This window comes from Echeneis naucrates, chromosome 14 (assembly GCF_900963305.1).
Source record: "Echeneis naucrates chromosome 14, fEcheNa1.1, whole genome shotgun sequence".
Taxonomy (NCBI): Eukaryota; Metazoa; Chordata; class Actinopteri; order Carangiformes; family Echeneidae; genus Echeneis; species Echeneis naucrates.
Window position 1 is genome coordinate 19,360,135 of NC_042524.1, and position 24,017 is coordinate 19,384,151.

General features: G+C 39.0%; 1 protein-coding gene across 1 annotated transcript in view; it reads left to right on the forward strand.

Annotated features, from left to right (window-relative positions):
• The window catches only part of igsf9bb (immunoglobulin superfamily, member 9Bb), a 113,287-nt gene that overhangs the window by 41,218 nt on the left and 48,052 nt on the right, over window positions 1-24,017 (forward strand). The window contains exons 3-5 of the mRNA XM_029519620.1: window positions 2,497-2,643; window positions 18,467-18,618; window positions 22,295-22,412. Coding sequence (XP_029375480.1) covers window positions 2,497-2,643; window positions 18,467-18,618; window positions 22,295-22,412 — 417 coding nt within the window. The remainder of the gene's footprint in view (window positions 1-2,496; window positions 2,644-18,466; window positions 18,619-22,294; window positions 22,413-24,017) is intronic.

Consider the following 24,017-nt stretch of genomic DNA (forward strand, 5'->3'; position numbering starts at 1 on the left):
CTTTTGTTGTCTCTGGGGTACTGGCAATTATAGTATACTGTATACAGTAAGATACTGAATAATCCAACTGAACTGAACTGGCTTTCAAATAAAAATTATGATCACTTTATGTATTACCTAACCTCTCATATGGCTAGGAGTGTAAAATTTCTACTGTCTTTACTGTGATGGTGTGGGTAATTTAACCTTTATCTACTTGTAGTCAGTGTCTTATCTGCAGTAGTATCAGTTTGCTCATGTGCAGTTGAAGTGATATTGGATTTCTTTCTCAAAAAAACAAAACAAAAAAACCCCAAAAAGGTTGTGACGTAACAGATTCAAAAGCTTTGAGACCTCCTCAGACCCAATTCATTACTCACAAAGAGTTTTCGGAAGTCCAATCTCTCAATTCAGTTTCATGATTATTCCATGCATAGTAAGTCAGTCAGGCTCTCTTCTTTCACGGGTTCTATATGTATGGAATTTCTTACTTCAAATACACATTACAAGAACCTCTCAAGTGTTTATATTCCTTCACAAGTTTCCTCAGCTTTAATTCAAATTTAACATGAAGTTTGACATAAAGGATTTGGTGTGGTCTGTTTGACTGACCTCCCTAGCTGCTTACATTGCTGGATTGTATGGCTACACGGACATAGCCCAAAGAGACTGGTCAGAATCAAGGGGTGAAAGGCAGGAGGAATGCAGGCAAATTCAGTCTAGAAAGATCCTTGAAGAAAAACTCATTCCTGAACTGTTATGACAGGAGACTGGGGCAATGGTTCACCTTTCAGCACAATAATGACCCAGAGCAACGAGCTAAGGCAGCTCAACATTGGCTTTGAGCTCTCTGACTCTCCTTGAATGGTCCAGCTAAAGACCTCATTAAGCAGTGTTCAGATTTCAGATTTCATAGTTTTCAAATTCAAAATTCGAAAACCAATTCTAGACACACTGCGATAGTAAATGTCCAACTACTTTTTTTTTTTACAATAAAATAACATTTTAAAAATGTTATACAGTTATAGTTGTTTTTTTTTTTTTAAAGAAAAAAAAAAAAAAAACCTTCAACACAATAGATTACTAAGTCTAAACCTGACCTGATTACTTTCTGAAGCTGTAGACTGTCCTACGTCATTAGACAATCAGATTTAGTCAGTCTTAGTTAGGTTTCTATTTTTTAATATATTAATACACTGAGAAAGGCTGTATTCTTATATGTTTGCAGCCGTTAAAACAAAGGCTGCACACAGAAAAGAATCAGCACTGTGTTTTCATAATGGTAGTGAAAGACAGAATAGGAGCTTGTGTTCATATGCAGTCCCTCACACATGATTTCTTCTTCATTAACTTTGATGTTTGAATGTATACATTCCAAGAAGGACATTTGATAAACAGTCAGCACAGTTTGTTTACACTCAAATGAGAAGAAATGAAAGTGGGATCAACAATGAAAAACACAGACACTGCACCTACACACTACTAAATACATAGTTCACACTCACTTCACATGGAATCTCTTTTACAGAACCCCCAAGTCAGCCAAGAGAGGAGACAGATATGGGTGGAAGCTGGAAAAATATAATCTGATATATAAATACCAAGATCAGTCCACACACACACACACACAAGGGAACAAATCCTGAGTGTGCACCTTCGCTCACAGAGACACTCTGGTGCAGCTCATATTTACCTGGTGTGCTATGCTAAACAGGGGATTTGGGAAAGCGAATGATAGAAATGAGGCAGGAATACCCAAAAAGTGGATCGCATAGGATTGGAGGGAGTGGGGAGATTAAGAAGGGATAGCCAGGATTTGATAATGCTGATGTTTTGAACCAGCCACTGCTCCCTGAAAGCTCTTTGTTTAGCCTTTATTGCCAGTTGCCATCTGTTATGATCTAGTTGCCAGATTTGCTCAGAGCAACATCTTCAATCCCCCCTCTCTCAGCTTTTGATCTGTGAAAGTGAAATGCAGCTTCTCACTGACTCCAGTTAAAAGCTGATATCTGAAATGACGGCCTGTGACTCCCATGTAACCCTGAGGGTCGTTTGTTGTCATCCTGTCATGTTGGCCACTTCCAACTCCTCATAGGAAGTAATGACCTGCCCTTGCCTCAGTGCATCTTGAAAATAGACATGTAGAGGTGGCCATCTCAGCCACACTGAGACTTAGGTGACACATTTCACTGTCCGTACACAACTGCAGTTGGCATCCTACTTTCATGTTGTGTTGCATTGGAACAGTGCTGCAGTGCAGTTTAAAATATAATCTCGTGTACTGTGATGTCACCCTGCAGCACTGTGATCTGTGCATATTTACTCTACAAATGAGCTCTTCAAAGGTTGATTCTCTCTTTAAAATGCATCTGGTGTTTCACTTGTCTCCTCTCTTTGTTCATTTGCCTCTCGACTGTCTCTTCCTTCCTTTATTTCTTCCATTAAATTCAATCCATCCATTCTTCTCCCCGCTGTGTTCCCTTGTGCTGACAACACATCTCCATCACTCTGGACCAGGCCGGGCCACTCTGCACGGCAAGTCCTCCCTACGGATAGAGAATGTGCGTTCAGACGACCAGGGCTGGTACGAGTGTAAGGTGCTGATGCTGGAACAGCAGTATGACACCTTCCACAATGGCAGCTGGGTGCATCTAACCGTCAATGGTAAGAATCATCTGCATGTTTTATTCAAACTGATCAACATCAACACTTTCAACGTGGAAAGACAGTGGTAGAGAAACAAATTTGTGTTAAGTTTTTGTGCAAGTTTAGGCCTTTGAAATGACACATATGGTGTCAATGTGAATATAAAACAATATTTTTCTATGGGTTTCAAGATGATAAAATGATGATTATCAATGTCACAACTAGCAGGAGCTGTCTGGTACAGATTTTTTGCGGCCCCTCTTAAATGCACACATTCAGCACAAGGGCAAACATTTCCATGCACAAGTCCACAAGGCATGACAGACAAGACAAGTTAGATTTTAAGGTCAGGCTATTTCACAGCACTTTTTCTTATGAAATAGAACATTAAATAAGATAAATTGTGTGATACTGATTTCAAGATTATGAAAGTTAAGACTTAGACTATCTCAAGGTTTCACTTTAGGAAAATTAAATTCCAAACACTTAATTCTTAATTAGATAGAGAGATTATAAACCTTGTATATACAACAACCAAATTATTAATAGACAATTATCATACCAATGAAGAACAATGATCATATTGAAAAATAAATAAATAAATAAATAAATAAATAAATAAATAAATAAATAAATAAATAAAATATATACACATGGCATTATTTCCATATGGATAGAAATGTGATCTTTTTAATGATAAAAATCTGATTATTTTAAACTCTCTTCAAACCATATCTCAGTATGTTATGTGTTTAAATTAGGTCAATCAAGTAAATCATAAATTTAAAATTTAAAATTAAAAAATGTAAATTTAAATTTAATAATTTAATAATTAAAATTTAAAAAGAGAAATTATGTTATCCTGACTTTTCTTAACGCTGTTGGGACTATAATTAACATGTACTGTCATATGTAACGTTATATTCATTGTTAGTTTGTCCAATATCCTGAAAAGCTGTCAACTATAAATGACATGTCAGTCGCTTAAGCTTAAGTAGCTTATCTAAACAGTTATGAGAAAAGATGAAATATTTCTGGACATTTGCTGCATTTTCATACAGTGGTCAGGTGTTGAGATGCTGCTGAGTTCAATAATAAAAGTTACTTGACATATGTTCAGTCTTTATAGTGATAAGCCACCTTGTGTGTGTGGAGTCCAGAGAAACACCAGAGTGCAGTATAAGTACCCCACTCTGTAAATTGACACACACAGGACTCTCTTAGGAACAAATATCCTCGCCCTCTCTTGGTGCAGTAGCTCAAGCATTTATCAAGTTACTTAATCAGGCAGCATACATGGCATGTGTTGCTGTGGTAACAGACGCACCACAGACCCCACAGCCTCCTCATGGTCACGGCACATTAGCTCAGTTCCATCAGTGCTGCTTGTTTTGTTTAGCTTTGCCTCACGCCTCCTTTCTTCCCCAGAAGTGCTCAAAGGCCCCAGTCTGCCTCTTTTTTCTCTGTCTTCACGTCCATCAGCCCTCTACAGGCCTACCGCCTTGTTGCCAAATCAGACATGAGCCACAGCACTTTTACTAGTTATGACCTAGGCTACCGTTGTCTCAACTGTTGTCTGTCGTCTTGTGGACTCAATTTCCGAAGCACTGAGAGTGGGTCTGGATTCAGTCCAGTTCTGATTAACATGTTCCCATCACCACCACAACCACCAAGATGTACAACTTTTTGATTTTATGCACATTTGGATCTGTTTTTTGATCATGTGCCTTTGTTGGATTTCTCTCCTACCAGATGAATTTTCTTGAGCTGTGGCCTTTGTTATCTTTGTCAAACATGAGATAATAATATGTACTTTGAGCAGCAAGTCTTCAAGACAGATTTGATGCTACAGTGAGTCACTATTAGAAATAAAAATGAGCTGGTGTTAGCTGGTTACAGTGCCAATTTGAGTAGAATAAAAGATATGACTGAGACAAGAATTGCTGCTTTCAACATCCAGAGACAGATGTTTGTGAGCAAATGATGAAAATTTTATCCTGAGCCTTAGTCTCTTTTGGACTGGTAAGTAATTAGCTGCCAATCCTAGCATTTGCTTTGCAGCAATGGCAAAACTTGCAATGAAAGTTAGTTCTGAAATTAAATGTAGTTTGCAATCTGAATTTATTCATCTATGTATTTATTTTTTCTAAGAGCTGAGAGCTTTTGGATCAAAAATACTTGCTTACGATGTGCTATTTTTGGTGGATTTGCCCATTGAGAGATGAGTGGAAGAATGATGTGGAAGGTAAAGTTCACATGGAGGACAGGAGGTGGCATGGGAACACCCCTTCTGGCAGCTGCTTCTGCTGAGCTATCACCTCTCTTACTGATAGGCAAGGTGAGTTCACTGAACCGAATGAGACTTACTGGGTGAAATAAAGGTCAAAAGAGGCCTTCCGCATCCTTTGGAGAGATATGAAGCAGTGAGGTTGAGGCAGGGGTCATGTGACCAGGTCTCTGTAGTGGCCCTGCTACTTTACAGATTGCTGATGTCATTCACCTTCAGTTCCCACATCTGCTTGTCTGACAGTAAGAAGCTGTGTAGGACAAGTCATTTATACATTTTCTTGATACTTGTTGTTAATGAAAGGTTAGTGATTAATGATATTTGAAATAAATTGCTGTGATAACTCAATGTTCCTTTCAGATTGTCCTCCCCTTTTATGCCAGTGATGGCAGGGTAAGTAACAGAAACACCTCTATAATGCAGTAGCTCATTGGAACCGCAAACTTTGATGATCCAAACATCCACAATGCTCTCAAGTTCTCAAGCTCTTAAGCTCTTAATGCTCTCTCTCTCTCTCTCTAACCCATATATATATATATACATATATACTGTATATATGTATATATATATATATATATATATATATATATATGTATATTAGAAGCATGATGAAAGAGGATGCATTACAGGATTTTCTTCAGTTTTCCCTAACATTCATTATCCTTTTTAAAAAGTTTGGACTTGAGAGATTTGTAGCACACAGCTGATGATGAAAAAATAAATATCCACATGTCCAAAGTTCAATTTTACAAAAGCACCTGTTTAATGAAGTAGGGAGCAAGCTGACTGAGGCGCAAAGATTCAGAGGTAAGATTAAAGTTTAACTGAATGCTAAAGTTGACAAAAGGCAGTAGGGCTGCATGCTAACACTAGCATGTATGGTAGATAGAATTTGCTAGGTTTTATATGTACGTTGTAGAGAACAGTTTTAAACCGTATATAAATCTTTGAAGAAAACTGTTGACCAGCATGTTACCTGATCGTGCAAACACTTAGTAGAGTAGGTGTTTTGAGGGATCAGGATATATTTAACACAGTTATGCTATTCGTAAGCATGCTGGCTAATGTAAAACTGCCTGTATCTGGTCTAGTTCACTTTTTGAAGGCTTGTCTAGCTTTAACATCTAGTGTGTAATTCTTAAACTTTATTTTCCAGAAGGAATACAGGTGACACTGTATTTGAATAGTCCACTATAATTTTATTGTATTGTGTAATTGTCATGGTGAAATTCAGGTGTCCAGCTGCTCAGTAGTCATGACGATAATATTTAAGGATAAATAATAAAGAATAATAATCAAATTAGGCCTCTTCATGAGCCACTTCCTATTGCTGAGGCATGATAGTCTGATGGCAGTTTGGATAAATGATCCCTTTAAAGTCTTTATTTCGTTACAGGAGAGCGTTTTACAGACACCCTGATGACCTTTAAACAGGTAGGGATTTAAACCAGATTACTGAGAAACAGGGGGTACCAACAATGACACTGTGTGCTTGTGTTTGATTCATTTGATTTTCTTTCAGTTACTGAACTAAACCACTTCACATATCTCACATTCAAGTTTATTCCGAAGCTCATTTGCATATTCCGAAAAATGCCTTTGATACATCATAAAGTCAGAAAATGACATCACACTTCAAGAACATATAGGGAGGCACTTTTGTTCAGACAGTTGCTTAATCCACATTCCTTCAGTGTGCAAGGGACGTTCACAAAGGATCACTAAGAACAAAGAAGAAACAAAGAAGACTACACATTATTCTTGTCGTGCTCTCAACAAAGAAGCAGGTATGTGAGAAACAACCCTTTAGTCACAAATGTTCATGATAAATGTTACTTATCTGGTAGACTGGGAACAGTTCAATTAAATATTTAAGTTCTTTCCCCAACCTGATGGTTGTTAATATTCCACTGTTTTCAAAATTTACAGAAAGCAATAGCAGTACCAAGCAACAAAATATGGCATCTACAATGGATGATAGTACACAGAGACCTAAAAGAAAGGCCAGTCCAGAAATGAACACCCAAACAAAAAGGAGTAGGGTTTTAGAGATTGCTGAACCCTGCAGTAGCATCACAGAGGAAACATTTGTAAAAAGAAGTAAGAGAAAAGTGCTGGACGACGGTGAGGGGCCATCAAACCAAAAAAAGAAGATGCGGTTGCTCGACACACAGGAAAAACAACAGGACAAGGAGTCAGGTAAGCACATCGTCTAAAGTTACAGCTGCAGGTTTATTGCCTGTTTACACTTCAAATTATATTTTAAGTTAATAAATTAATACAGTATTGGAACAAATTTAAATAAGCAGGATACAAATACACATATAAGAGGACTAGGGGATGATGCAGCAAAATTAATAGGGTCAAATATTTGTTTGGCACAATTTATTTGGGCGAACTACCCACTCTTTAATTTCTTTAACTTAGTGTCTGTGACTGCTGACAAGCTGAAATTCCTCTTTTTTATTCTGTTTATTCATTTGCAGAGAGGAGCAATAATCTTGTAGAAGACTGCAGCACAATCATGGAGGATTTGACTGAGAAAAACATCAATATAGAGACCACCACTGAAGTAAAAAGACCAAAACAAAAGAGGAAGAGAAGCCAGGACCCGAAGAAGACCAAAACAAGGAAAAGGAGAAAGAAGGAGTTAGTGATAGTTAGCCAGAGTGGTAAGTAGGTTGTAAATATTGGTGAGACATAAAACCAGGACTTACAATAGGTGTATCATAGGAGGGATTTTTATTGATGCTACTCATAGTTGTAGTACCAGAATATGTGTATGTATGTTAATTTTTTTGTTTTTTTTTTTTGTTTTTGTTTTTGCTTTTTAGTTGAACAATTTGAAGCCAAATACAAAGAACAGTTTCCGCTTGGAAATGGAGGATGTGGATATGTGTTTGCTGGCTACCGCAAATCAGATAGTTTACCAGTAAGTCAGACATACATTCTAGTATACATATGCACATCCAGACACAGTCATACATAAATATGTACATACACACATATGTTCAGAAAGTCCTAATCAAAACCATGTCATTGTCTTGTAGGTTGCAATCAAACATGTTCCAAAAGGGAATGTCTTAAGCATGGAAATGGTGAGTAAAGCCACATGAATTGGAATTCTAGTCATCCATGGAGCATCATCCGCCTAATCCTCTGCTCTGTTGTTATATTTCAGGACCGTAGTGGAAAAGAGCTCTCTGTTGAGGTGGTCGTCATGTTAAAACTCAATGAGATAAAGAATGAATCAGTGGGTACGTCAGTGTCTGTGTCCCTACTTGACTGGTATGAACTGGAAAATGAGCTGATCCTGGTTCTGGAAAGACCTGTACCCTGCGATGACCTCTTCACATATATATTGCTCAATGGAGGCGCTCTCGAGGAGTCAGAGGCCAAGGTAAGCTACAGTTCATGACAACAGATATTGTCAGCTGTCAGCTGTAGGCCTCACAATAATGACCATTGTGTATCTTTATCTGTTTCTTAGATCATAATAAAACAACTGGTCAACGCAGCAACTGAGCTGGAAAATAAGAGGATCTTTCACCGGGACATCAAAGTAGAGAATATTCTCATTGAGACAGGCTCAGATTTCCCACGTGTTCGCCTCATCGACTTTGGACTTAGCTGTTTCTTCAAAAAAAGATCAAAATTCCATGTTTTCTATGGTAAGGATGGATGTTGCTTTCCTACTTTTGCTCTTTGTTATAGTTGTACTGGTCTGTAATGTTTAGTCAGAGCTCTTCTTCGTACTCAGCCTCATCATTACTCTGTATTAATGTATTACAGGTACCCCTGCTCACATCCCTCCGGAGTATTACAGGAGATTCTCATACAGCGCTGGGCCCACCACGGTGTGGCAGGTGGGAGTGGTCCTATTTGATATGCTCCACATGAATGACGGTTTTGAGACTACCAGGTTCCTGAAAAAGACGTTGACAATCAGCAGTGAACTGTCTGCAGGTAAGAAAATCAAATGCATACACAAAACTTGGAGTCACAAATCTGTTGACTGTAATTAATATTCTCATCCATGACTAGAGCCAACCAACTTCACCTTTCTTCTAATTTTTTGCAGAGTGCCATGACTTCTTAGAAATGTGTTTGGCAAAATTCCCCACACGGCGAGCAACCCTCCAGCAACTCCTGCTTCACCCGTGGCTCAGATAATCTGCACCCAGACACACACTTGGACAATACGTAGACCATACACATGGTTACACACGAATGTGACATGCCCTGAAAATCCTGATCTTTTTTTCTATTTCTGTTTCTGTTTCGGTTTCCGCTTCTCTCTCTCTCTCGCTCCCTTTCTCTTTCGCTCTCTTTCTCTTTCACTCTCTGCCCCTCTCTTTCTCTCTTTCTCTCTACCTCTTACCTTCTGTCTCTTACAGGAAGGACAATCTAAGGACACACATTCGACTTGAACCTGAACTATATCAGTCAGGTTTGAATTGCCTCTCCTAAGGTTCCTTCCCATTTCCTCGGGCCCTGGTATGAGTAATTGTAAGTGATATAGTGCCATAAGTCATGTTAAGTAACATTGTATAAGTAATAAGTCATGTAACGCTTAAAATAAAATTCAAATAAAAATAAATCGTCTTTTTTTTTTTGTTGTTTAAATTGTACAAGGCTTTAATCTACCTGTATTTTGGTGACAAACACATTAAAATAGGTTTGATGTTTATTTCTGATCCATCATTTTGTGTTTCATTAAAAGTAATTCACTGTTAATTTCAAAAACACATCTCACCGTAAAATAAGTATAATTATGATGGAACGACTGATATGGTTAGTGAATGGTAGATTGAAATATTGGTATTAGTAATCAAGGCGCACGATAAATGAGATTTCCAGGTTTTACTTTTTCCAAACCACTGATGTCCACAGAGGTGCTAAATAACAGAACAAATTACCATACAGTTAAATCAGCAACTCTTGTCTTACTCTGTACTCCATTATATTACAAATGTACATTACATAACCTGGGCTATACATACACATTTGGCTGGTAAATGTCTAAAGTTACCAGCCAATCACAATTTCTACCGCTGTTTTTCTTTTTTGGGGGGGGGGGATAAGACCATTTATAAAGACAACTGAATACCTTTAGCCATAAGTGTTGTTTTTCATGTTTTTTGGCATTACATGAAAGTGTAAACATAAATGTAAATAAGATGAAACATTTTGGAATATTTGAACAGATTGCATTAAATGCCTTTTTTTTTTTTTCTTAATATCACTTCCTCTCTCATCAACATTGATGTTATCCCCTACCTCTGTTCTTTTATGGCCATTAGCAGTTTACAATTCCTTCGCACTGGCAGCCTTCTTATTCTCGCACACAGCCAATCGACCTATAATGTGTCATGGTATAGTGTTTATGGGAAATGTAAGAATAGTGGGCCTACTGCCAGGGGCTGTAGGGACTGACGGCTTTGAGTGACTCAACCCAAAATTATGTTTTCATTCATTCCTTCATTCAACTTTTATTGATACCTGCCAAAGTGAATTTTAACCCACATTTGGCAGGTTTGTGAGTGTTAACTTAGAGCCCAGAGTCTAACTGTCATAAGAGCGGGCTGTTATTTCCTTAGTTATTGCATCAGTTTTAGGTAAGTAGTAGTGATGATCGGTTCTATCTTTGTGACTGGAATAAATTGGTTGATCTCAGTACTGTTCTTACATGGGAACTGATGTGACTGGCAGCCTAAAGAGGATCTTCAAATTTGTATCTAATTATTATTGTTATCACCTTACTGCCTGTTTTCCCCTTCTCCATTTTAAGTTGTGATGCAGGAATGTGTACTCCTTCCTTTTGAACTGACTGAGTAAAATGCCTCTTCAGTTAGAGCAGAGCGGCAGTCACACGTTGCTTTTGTAGCGCCTTTAGTAGTGGTTATTGCCGATTTATCTTAACCCAGTTAACGTAGCTGTTTTCTTCATCACAGTGACTAAAATCCCTCTGTATATTAATACATCCTCGTTCTGCTCCAGCACTCAGAGCTCTCTGCTTCTATTTACACACAATCCAGATCTGACAGCTACATTAGCTTCACAGATAGCAATGGCCACTATTGCTTTCTCTGTTCCTCATTAAACTAACAGACAGTAATGTAGACTTTGTGACCTGGTGATGGACTGGAGCTGCATCAGTTTGTGCGTTTATGTACCGAGCTTTCAGCGTTGAGCCTGTTGCTCCTGACATGGGGCCAATCAAACGGTATTCCTGTGGGCAGGAAGCTGCTATGTTTGCTGCACTGCAGCCACAGAGCTGTCATGCTGAACCAACATGGGCAAGTCCATACAATACATGATTGATGAGTGGATGCAGAGGTCATCTTTTTAAACAGAGGAGAATCTTTGCTTTCTGAAGTTTAAGTCCACAATTTAACACATCAGGGCCTATGTTGAACATGAGCTCAGCTGCTCTGTGGTGGACGAATCCTTATGGGGGCTATAGATATCACAGTGAATATGTAATATAAGAACATACAGCAATGGCATCCTTAACATGGCCATTAATGTCATGACCTAAATGAATGTTTCACTTTCAGCACTATATCAGTGTACTGGATACTTTTAGAAATCTCTCTTTCTACAAGTTTTGGGGTTCTGCTGTGGCCCATGTTGAATAGTTATAACAGTTGTCAGTGATTACTTTGTGCAGTCTAGCTGTCAGCCTTGTTGGCACTGAGGCAGTAGGTGGTGCATATAGATTTGGCATGAGATTCATATAGACTGCAGGTGACAGTGCTACATTGTGCTCATGCCTTTTCTCCACAAAGTGGCTCCTTTGTTTGGTTCCTGTGAACTTATATCGCCCTCAAAAACCTTGTCAACAGAGTGACATAAGAGCTGGAAGACAGGAAGTGAAGTAATTATCGCGCAAGCCTGCTTGCTTGAATAACTGTGTAACTGAGAAAGAGATAGACGGTGAAGTTGTTGCTGATGTTAGACATGCATGCTGTTTTTACTCACTAAGCAGTTTGGAAATTGAATATATGCCTATGCATAGATGGTATGGTATGAAGTGGATCCCTGGTATGTCCAGCTCTAGCTCCTTGAGACCTCACTGTCCACTTTTATTTTTCTCCAAGATGATTCAGACTCCCACTGCAACCCTGTTCTCCCTCCTGCCTCAAGGTTCAGTTCCAACTTAAGCATGAGGTGATGCTAAAGAAGCGAGGTTCATATATCCAAGGTTTAGTCTTCTACCACCCCCCCTAAAATAGCCTCAGCACACTCCTGCCTTCCATCCCTGTATCCTGCAGTAGAACTCTGCAGTGGCCGCATGCTGCTTAACAGCTACCTCTCTCCCTTTATCCTCCAGCTTGGTGTCTCTCTTCCCCCCTTTTACCTCTGGGTTTTTGTGTCTCCCTGCCTCCTCCCTCGATAATGAGGTTCCTAACATGCATAGACAAACATACACAAGTACGCACCTTAGCTCAGCAGAGGTTGAGGTCTTTGAGGACAAAAGATAAAATGTCATACGCTCCCCTCCCCATCATAGTCCAAAAACTGATTTATACATAACCCCTGGCCACTGCTTATCCCACGCAGGAATAACAGCCAAGTGTGTCCACGAAGAATAAATGATGCATTCAAACAAACATGTCTTCTCAAAATCTTCCAGATAGTTTCCGAAACCATTCTATCAGTCCCATCATTTCAGAATTTCAAAGCCCCATTAAAATGGCCACTGCCCTTACCTTTCAACTACTGCTGAATTGTCGATGACTTGTGTTTTGGACATTTTAGTCGCAACTGGTTTTGTGGTGATGTGTTAGGAAGTGGTGGTGACTGTGGTGACACAGAGAGATGCTGTGATTGCATAAGTAGTGAAACAGATGCTTCAGCAGCAGTGCATTAGCCAAATTCTAATAATAAAATAAGCATAACTCTTCCCATCAGCATGTAACATTTAATGTATTGTTTTTCAACATTTTTACTACTTTATATTTTGCATGCACACCAAAAGCTGGCCAAATGATCCGATTGGATGGAAGTCTGCCTTCAGAATTGCAAGCAATTTCTGTAACCTGGCAACCCAAGTATTTTTCAATTTATAGATTTGAACTGTTCTATAAAGTGTCACTTTATATTTTATTGACCACCAATGAAGGCGTTATTTACAGCGTATAAACTGTTCATTAGTGAGATTTTGATTTCCCATTGTGACAAATTAGGAGAGATGAACTTGACTTCTCATGTGTTATCGAAGTGCAGAAAATATTAGGTTTTTAAATTTGAGTGAAAGTGAAGTTCAACTTACTTCCTTAGTTTTTAAGAACAATTGCTTATGATTTTCACAATAAATAACATGAGGACAGCCAATCATGCAACATGTGACTACCGACCCAATGATGGAGACTGATAGTCCACATCTACACATCTACAGTGTAATCCAAAGGAACGTTTGAGTGAAGCTGCATTTGAGGAATTTTAATCAAAGTAAAAAATTGTGACTAACTATTCAGCCTTCAGACTTCAACCCTGTTTTAAAATAATTTACTGCAAGCCTTTTATTATGAAATGCATCGTAGGGAGGGATAATTCAAACAGCTAGAGCTCAGCTTTTTACCTGCACCCAGTGATGTGGAAAACACATCTGAGATGTCAGGTACGTGGCTGCTCAGGGCACAACTGAGCTCAAATAGTCCCAGCCCTATAAAATTTGAGCCAAAGGGAAAGCAGAGCAGTTCCAGTTTACTGAGCCATAATGAGCTTGTACAGTCGAAAAAGCTCTGAAAATCAAATCAGTAGATAAATATTTATTTATATGACATCCTACTAAGAGATTTGTTTGATGACTGTGTGGCAAAAATACTGCTCCTTCATAGTTTGATCCAGGAGAGCCAGCTCATTTAGAAAGGTTCAATATATTAAGCTGAGCTGCTGAGCAGAACAAGAGCAGTAGCTCCACTGATCCTCTCCGCACTGTGTATCTGTTCCTTCCTAGGTTTGGCTGGTCTCTCTGCAGGTTAGAAGTGGCTTTGGTAGAGGGGTTGTCTGCTGGAGCTCAGTTCTTTCCTGCCCTCTTTTAAACTTGATTGTGCGCATCTCCCTCTTTTGTCACTGACAGTCCTGTTTGTGACTATTCAGTGCTCATCCTGTCAAATTTGTTTTGTCTCTGATGGCTGTTTGAAAGTTCTGATGGCTCTCGAGTGTTGTAGTGCACTGTGTTGCGTAGTGACTGGTTTGCCCAGAATGACTTGTCTTTGGGATAAGCGTTATGGATTTGATGTCAGTTTGGTTATTTAGTTGCTGTTTCTGCATTTGAGCCATTCGGCCACAGTATTGAGTCAGAATGTTACACACATTATGTACTCTGGTTTCAACTGTAAAACACATGAGAACTGAGCACAGACTGGTTGTGTTGCTCACTTCTGTGTAACTTCTCTCTGCCACAACAAGTCAAATTTTACTGCATCATCAGGGTGACCTGTTCTCTAAGAATTTGTGTGAACAGTGGTTAGGTTTTGCAGTGGCTGCTGGGCACTGAGGAGTTGAATCTCATTTTCCTTTTTTCACATATGTGTAGCAGAGAATAATCCACTTAGTTCATAGTGACTGCCAACTATGGGCAAGTAACAACTGTACCTGGCAAATAGCCAATCACATTGTAGTGGCGGAACAGGACTTCAAACCCTGGGCATGTGGATGTTTTTTTTTTTTTCCCATTTAGGACTGTGACACTGAATCATGGTAGCCTGTTGAGCCAACGCCTTCATAAAAACAAGTGGTTCAGCCACTGACCTTACATGGTATAATAATGTTAAGTAACAGTAGCATCAGAAGATTTGTGTAAAATGAAATTAAATGAAATGAATGAAATCAACCCACTAAAACCACACTTCAGAGTAAAGTACCACTAATGTATAGATATGTTAAATGGAGGAGGTAGAGTAGCAATGCTGACAACCAACATTCATATTGGCTGGTGGCCTGTTGTGCATGTGGAGCACTGAACAGCCTTGATTTAAAAACAAAAGGAAGAAGTCTTGATTAACCAACAACAGCTTGTGAGTGCAATTCTTTGTGGTAGCGTTACCAGGTTTGAGTGGAACGTGTCCTTGAAGGCAACACAAAAGAAAGTTATCAAAACTAGTTGAGTAATGTAACTTTGGCAAAAGAAATTTTCATAGCTCTGCAAACTGATATTCATAAAATACTGAAATGGTTTGTCTTTATTGTGCTGTGGACAATGGTTTGAATGTTGTTGAATGATTGCAGGTTGTATCTTAGAATTTTAAGAAACCATCACTGCATAGTCAAACAATAATATGAATCAAAGATAATGATATGTTCATATGAAGTGTGATTCTGGCCCACTCTTCTTCCAATGCTGAGAGTTGTTGCCTCCTGCCAATGAACAGGAACTGAGCAGAAAATAGCAATATAAAGAACTCAGGTTGCCATACATAATGTTATCGTGACTGGTTTTCAGTGATGGAGTAGTGAGTTCTTCAACTTTCACTCAACATATTTTATGAACAGAGAAATGTTAAATGCCAGTATGAGGCCATGTGGCTGGAGTACCTCCTGTGTTTCAGTCTCTGTGGAATTAGCACTATGGTCTGGCTTATGGCTGCAGATGTAACGACATGTTAGCAATAAAGGGGCTACAGGATTACACATGTAAGCAGATCAGCTTGAGTCCTAAAGTGATTAGATTGAGAATATCAAAACAGGAATTATGAACAACGAAATCTGCAGAGTTGCTAGAATATTGGTATGTGGACAGAGCAGAGCTGGTGGCAGAGAAGTCAGAATTCACAGCTTAAGCATGCTGCCAATTGACTTGTATGATCATCCCTCCCTATAATCTAGTCAGCCTCTGAGCTAAAGAGGATTTTGAAAAAAAAAAATGATTTTACAAGCCCAGCATACCAGATAGTCACTCCCCATCCTCACACTCCATTCAAGTCTCAGTGCCCTGAAAAGCAAGCAGTCTTGTTAAATTTGTTTGGATGGATGAATGAGAACATCAACCTTTATGACATATTTTTAATTTGAGGTGTGGTCATAAATGGAGGCAGTTGAATCACTTTTACACAACCTTGAAGAAATCCTTCTTTTTATTAAAACCATTCTGTTGCTGCAGAAAAATGTTAAAACCATCACCCCCTCTGTGAGACAGAGGCAGATGCTCCTGCAGGCAGATGTTTGAAAATGCAGGCTTTTGCAAAATGTTTGTCGTGCATATAAAAGGCATAGAGTGGCGTGTTGATGCATGTGCACACTGTAATGATGCGCAACACTCGTTCTTTGTTCTATTACTGCTCAAAAGTCCTGAGACATGTGCACTGAATCAGAGAGCAAAGGTGGTCAGCCATGGTTTATACACACGCACAGGACTGAGTAGTCTCTTGGTGACTTGTTTGATCCCTCCACTCTCCTGCTGTTAAGTGCAAGTGGCCAAGTGGTGCCTCAACGAAGGAATTCTACTTTTAGTTTTATTCCACAGAGGAAGAAAATACCTTTAAAGATTCAAATGTCTTGTCCAACGATCAGCACTTAAATATTTGATGAAATCTTTCCAATGATTGAAGCGTTTTGTTTGTTTTATTTATTCATCCGTATTTCCCAGCTCACTGAATACTTTTCAAGTTATAGTTCTGCTCCTGTTGTCCAGTCAAATGCAACCATTTACATCTTCAGTGACTTTTAAGGTGTTAAGGTAAAAACTTGAAATTTTAGGGTTAATCATCAAAATAATCTTGTACCTGTGATTGGAAAAACAGCTGTGATCACTGACTTATATATCTTTAAACTCCTAATCCCCCCTTGACTTCATTCTTTGGTCTGTCAGCTGCTGTTTCAAAGCCTACAGTTTGTATTTTGCCTGGCTCCATTTCATTCTATTTTAATTTGTTCTTTTTTTTTTTTTTCAACAACAACAACAAAAAATCCTGATTAAGTTGCTACAGCCTGTCAATCACACACTGAAACTAAAATAAATTAAAGTGCAATAAAACAATCCAGGAAATCGCTATCTTGCGATCGTAATAATTGAGGAAAATTCATGCAAATTTTCAAAATCGCTACAAAAATACAACCTAAAATAGTGAGTAATACATTCTTAAAAATGTATAATAAAATTTATGCAATGTTGATGAATTTGACACCATTAATAATAGTAATAATACATCAATATGAGGAAAACCAATCAATAATTAATAAATGTAATGAAGAGTGATAAAACAGCACTTAAATGTAAGCATTTTTTTGTATCATTTTATAAGATGGGGCATTGGGGGTATTTCCATTTGACAGACGTTATTTAAAGGCAACCTTTGCTAATGAGAAACTCAGAAATAAGAAAACATCATAGAGCAAATTAAAATTAAATAAATTGCAAACAAACTGCAAACAGCCCTGTGCTGAGAACACAGCATGCACTCAGGAGACTGTACGGAAGAACCATTGTCGGAAATGTAATCAACTTCAAAGAGCAAGCTATTTTTCATACACTCTGATGCATGTTTGTCAGGTACTACGCGTTTGATAGTTGGATGCTCCAGCTTTGTTGCAGTCTCCTGGCAACCACATTGCACCAATATGTGATAAAATAATGTCATTTTGTATGTTAGTGCAGCTATGTGAAGCCAGTGGTGCCGTTTTGTGTAGGTAATCAATCCTTAACAATAAACAGCAGAGTCTAAAAACTGTATTGCACCTATAACCAGACTGAGGCAGCACAGCAGGTATAGGATGAATTGAAACTATTCAAACAAATGTATTTATTTGAATGGTTTAGTATGTCTGGATGAATTTAAACTGTTCAAATAAATGCATTTACTTGAATGGTTTTGTATGTCTGGATTTCTTATCGCAGAGTGCAGTCAGACTCTTCCTCTTTGCTGTGAATCGTACCAGAACTGCTGTAAAAAGAAGAAATAATTGAACCATTTCAGTATTGGTTACGTTTTTCAAGACACTATATTATAAGCATGAAATTTTAAGAAAAATTTTGCTGAAGGTAAACTGACTAGAGGGATTCTAGGGCAAATCCCATTAGATTATTTTGTCAGATATTTTGAAATGTGATTTCAAATCTAATGGTCATTTTTGTATTTTGTTCTCAGTGAAAGAAGATTGCATACTTTGTTTTTGGTTGCACCAAAGAAATATGCAAATTTTTCATTTGGAGAATATTATCTGTAAGCTGGCCTTGATCTTTGTAGCATCACATTGCTTATGAAGCCAACAGTGTTAGAAATGTTATCACATCAATTCAGTCCATCACCGTTGTAATTCAGACTTTGTAACAATAGCAGGTAAAACTGTGACTGAACACGTAAATTTGTCTTTATGAACACTGCACAAGTTCGGCCTCCACAAATAATGAAAACTAAGTTTAGAGAGCTTGAGCCTCTATGACTGTGACCTCCAGCCGCTGATTTAACACAAAAGATCAGACAGAATAACGTGTGTGGAACTGCCAGCTATGGTGCCTCATGTTCATAGAGTCATCAACTTGCAGAAACAGCTTTCTCACTTTGTTCCATCTTTTTTCTACCCTCTGCCTGTCTTTGGACCCCTCAGCCCCGCCCACATTCACAGATACACCACCTCAATATGTAGAGGCAAAGGAGGGGGGGAGCATCACTTTGACCTGCATAGCTTTCGGCAACCCCAAACCCTCGGTCAGCTGGCTGCGGGAAGGCAATCTCATGGTCAGCAGTGCCAAGTATAAGGTAAGTACAGACTGACAACAACACCTACAACAATGAGATAAATTTCCCCTTGAAAGCTCCAAACAGCATCTTTGTCCCCTCCAAAATGCTACAGCTCAAATATACACAGTACAGTCGACATTTATTAAAAAGCAAACAAACCGATTTAAACCAGTTGTGTGGCCAGTACATTTTATCCATATCCATAAGGTCAATTTCATAATGTCGCTTCTTGCCATTATTTTAGGAAAATTAGATCATTTCTGAAATTTGGCTGGTTAGTGGGGAGACATAATCATGAACAGACAATTCTATGTGAAAAAGAGCAAAGGGACTGTTTGTTTTGTCCATTCACTGTCCATTTCCTGTTCCTCGTTCCATCAGAAACACTGTGTTTGGGTAATACTCTCAGACATTTAAATGCTGCTGTGGTGATATTCAGACAATTATGGCTGACAGCAGAGCTACATCTGTATGTTCATGAAGTGGCTTATTAAGATCAGAACAAAACACAATGATTACATAGCACATCTTTGAAAATAGATAAGATATCCTTTATATCCAAATGGCATAAAAAACAAAACAAATGATAGTACTGTTAGTTGCTAACAGGATTACACAAAGTAACTCAAATGTTTACTATGATGAAAAAGTGATTTGTACACACAGATTCAGTATCACACTAGGAAGCATTTAAATGGCAAATTATCTTATTCACAATATTCTCATATATCTATCCAATGTTCAGTTCTACCTCTGAGCTCAGTGTGATATGGAAATCTGGTCTGAGTTGTTCTCCAGCAGCTGGCCTGTGGAGAATGTTTTGGCTTCTAATGTTTTTGTGTGTCAAGTCTACAGTGCTGCCAAACCAGGCTGTAGTGGATGCAGCAGACACTGAGTTAGTACACTGTAGTTTGCAGAACAACAGTTCTTTGTTCTTTAACTGTCAGACACATATAGAAGAAAGAAAGAGAATCTACCTGGTGGCATGTTTCTGGCCACCTGGACGTTGTAATGGTTCAGTATTCCGTTTCTTTGAGCTCTGTCTTTGGTTTTCACCAACTCATGACATTTTTTTACGGGGCTGTTTAATACTCAACACTTAATCAGCTGCTCTCCATCTGTGTCTGTCTGCTGTTAGCAGATGAGCAGGGGACCACTGGGTTTTCCTGTAAAACATAACTCTTAGTTTGTCTGCATGAACAACACCTGTCACATCCAGTCCATATAGTAATGTGAATAAAACCCCTTTAAGGTTAGGGGATATGACGTATGGTGACTTGAATGACTCTGATGTTTTGTATTTGTGTATTTAGTGGCTGTGAGAAGTTGGCTGGGCCCGTCCTCCAATGACTTTACCTGCCAGTGTAAACATGAAACCACAGTACCAATCCAGTATGAAACAACCCACCGATTTGCAGGAACCCTTTAAACCCTTACCACTTTTATGGAATTTGTTCACCCATTATTTATTTTATGACCTTTAGATACTGACATGCTGCTGAGTGTGATCACTCATGGATTCAATGAATAAATAATAATAATAATAATCTAAGGGCAGATGGGATCTTTGTTTCCCACTTTGAACTGCATTTTAGTTTTAGTTAGGTCCTGCATGTAAGTATGGAAATGACTCGCCCACATCAGATAAATTATTTAAATGGCTGAGCTTGAGTCATAGGAGAATTATTTATCTAAATTTGTCTCTCCCAGGCTGCAGCTTTCTCTAAGTCACCGGACTGTACAGTGTCCTACTCTCCAGACTGGTGACCAGCATCATGATCTGTAGATTTGACTGAAGCCCTTTTAATTATCCAACCACCATAGTTTGAATGTGAAAGTTGGCGTGCTGCCTGTAAGAATAAAGATCATTTTTTGTGGTTAAACATGGTATGGATTGGAGAAATTGCACCAATTAATATGCTTATATGCTGTGCGTTTAGGAAATTGACTGAGAAATTCATTTACATCTGATGTGGAGGGTAAAAAGGGATTTTTCCTTGCACGGGGCATTAGTTGGGGCCTGCTAGTTCATTGGTGATGGCTATCAAAAACTGACTAATCTATGAATATCAAAATATTCATGTGAATAATAGTTTTGATTAAGGTCAAAGTTAACTTTGGGGCACCTCCCTAAAAAGGGAAACAATAGCCAAATCACCAATTCAGTCTCATAAAATACTATTAATTTGAATCCCTGACTATAATCAAGGTTAGCGCTGTTGCCCCACAATAAGAAGGTTGCAGGCCCTGTTCCTGGGCCTGGATCCTTTCTGTGTGGAGTTTGCATGTTCTCCCCATGCCTGCGTGGGTTTCCTCCAGGTTCTCCGGTTTCCCTCCACTGTCCAAAGAAATGTTTGGGTTAACTGGTGACTCTAAATTGTCCGTAGTCTGAGTGTCTGTCTGAGAGTGAATGGTTGTTAGTCTCTTTCAGTCTCTGTGTGTTGGCCCTGCGATGGACTGGTGACCTGGTGACCCAGTGTGAAGTGGAACGGCTGCAGCACACCCCATGACCTGGAAATGGACAAGGGGTTGAAGATGAATGAACTAATTAAGATTTAAATCAACTACAATCAACTATTTAAATCAATTACAGCCAAATTATTCAATACAATTAGACTGTCTTGCTATCGCTTTTTATGTCCAGAGCCACTTTTTTTTATCAGTTATGATCAGGACAGATGAAGTTTAACATATCAATTATATATCAGAGAGCGTAAATCACTTATTCTTCTTAAATTATTGATATTGGACATTGGATATTGCACCCATTTGCAATTAACATAATTAAACAAGAAGCACTAATACAAATCAAATTATTTGAATGTCTCCACTTCAAACTTCTCTTTCATTGAAGACATCAAGCATTAGATATTTGCACCACATTATACCTTTAGTTTTCAGTAATAAAGTGATGCTGCAAACAACCAGAATCCAGTCATCTTCATCTTCTACCGCTTTTCTGTTTCTGGGTTGCGGGTTAGCTGGAGCCAATCCCAGCAACGTTCAGGGCGAGGGGCAGGTACACCCTGGACAGGTCTCCAGTCCATCACAGAGCCAACAACCACTCACAAACAATTTATAGTCACCAGTTAACCTAAACATGAAGTCTTTGGATGGTGGGAGGAAACCTATGCAGACACTGGGAGAACATGCAAACTCCACACAGAAAGGGCCCAGGCAGGGAACCGAACCTGTGACCTTCTTATTGGAGGGGTTACAGTGCTAACCACTATGCCGCCATGCTGCGCAGAATCAAATCCTTTTGACAAAAATAAACCCAGTGAGTCACTTGATCTTCAGGACACAGTCAAGCGGTAGGCCATTCATCCATTCATCCATCCGTCAGCTGGGAGGTTCACAGTCCTTCAGCAAAACCAATCAAATGAACTTTTAGTTCCTTCTGGACACAGAGATGAATCCAGGTTCTTACTTATTTGCACCCCAAACAGATGAAGCCCCAGTAGGATTGTGCTCCCTGTACTTCAGTGATTTGACTTGTTCCATGATGTTTAAATGTATCAAAAAATATATATACCATTCATGGAAAAACATCTTGCTGGCTCCAATTATGTTCGAACAGAATAACTCTGTGGAGGAAGAGACTGTTCTTTCGTTAAAGCACCATCATTTTAGTTATTGCTCCTCCAGTTTTAAAGGAGGCCTTAAATAGTTTAATGTATGTGTGTTTACTCAGGTGTCTGATGGGAGTTTGACGGTGCTATCCATTACCCGGGAGGATCGTGGTGCCTACACATGTCGGGCCTTCAGTCCCCAGGGAGAGGCCATTCACACCACTCGGCTGCTTGTTCAAGGTAGATATGTATTTGTGTCTTTCTGTGTTTCACATCTTCTAATGGAACAAAATTGTTTTCTATGAGAAATTATATGATAAAGAGCTGTAATTACATTTGATTTCTTCATCTTCTTCATATCCATCATCCATTTAAAATCATCATCAGCTATAGTTTTACAAATTAAGACATTTACATCTTTAACGGGACATTCAAAGCTGAAAATTTTTTTTTTTAGCTTTTGCCTCCAGTTCTTACTCATTCTAATGATTTATGGGATTGATCCTTTTGAAACGGTCAATACTTTAGTGTCTCCCATCAATACTACAGCCTTGCAAGCTGTCCAGAGTAAAATAAACCAAGTGCACATTTTGCTAATAGCTAATGTTCCTGGTGATTGGAACACATTCCTTTGGAGGCAAATGACGTGTTATCAGGCTTGTCAAAGGACATCACGGTTACTCGATCAAATCTGAATCAGAGACCTGACTGAGATCTGGATCAGAAATGGCGTCCAGATGTTCAAATCAAATCAGATTTATTTGTATAGCGCCAAATCATAACAAAGTTACATCAAGGCACTTTGCATATAGAGCAGGTCGAGACCAAACTCTTTATAAATTTATTTAAAGAGACCCAACAGATCCCCCGATGAGCAAGCACTTGGCAACAGTGGCAAGGAAAAACTTCCTTTAAGAGGCAGAAACCTCGAGCAGAACCAGGCGCGGGGGGGGGCGGCCATCTGCCTCGACCGGTTGGGTTTAGAGTGGCAGAGAGAGAGAGAGAGAGACAGAAGCTCAGTCCTTCCCCCAGCAGTCTAGGCCTACAGCAGCATAGCTAAAGAGTAGAGGACTTTAACTTTTTAACTATAAGCTCTGTCATACAGGAAAGTTTTAAGCCTGGTCTTGAAAATTACTAAAGAGTCCGCCCCCCGGACCGATACTGGAAGTTGGTTCCATAGAAGAGGAGCCTGATAACTGAACAATCTGCCTCCAGATTTACTCTTGGAGACTCTATTGATGGGAGAAATCCTCATTTGAATTTAGATATGGCATTGTTGGGAATGATGACCAAATGTTCTCTTTAAATTTAGCCACAGCAGCTTCAGATCTTCTATAGCTGAATTTATTCCTCAATGCTGTGGAGCCCATTAAAGTAAACTCAAATGTAATGAGGTAATGGTCAGACAGGAGAGAATTTTGGGGAAGAATTGTTAGCTTGTCAATTTCAATGCCATATGTTAGAACAAGATCAAGGATATGATTGTAGCAGTGAGTGGGTTCATTCACATGCTGGGAAAAGCCAATTGAGTCTAGTAGGGAAAGAAACCCAGAACTAAGGCTGTCGCTTTCTACATCAACATGTATATTGAAATCTCCCAGGATAATGATTTTATCTGTACTGAGTACTAACTCTGATATAAACTCAGAAAACTCTGATAGGAATTCTGAGCACGGACCAGGTGGACGGTACACTGTAACTAACAGAACTGGTTTTTCACCTTTCCAGTCTGAGGGGGAAAGACTAAGAGTGAGGCTTTCAAAAGATTTTGTTCTCGGGGTGAGTAATAGGCTTGACTGAAATATTGCAGCCACCCCACCTCCTCGACCTGTGGTACGAGGGATA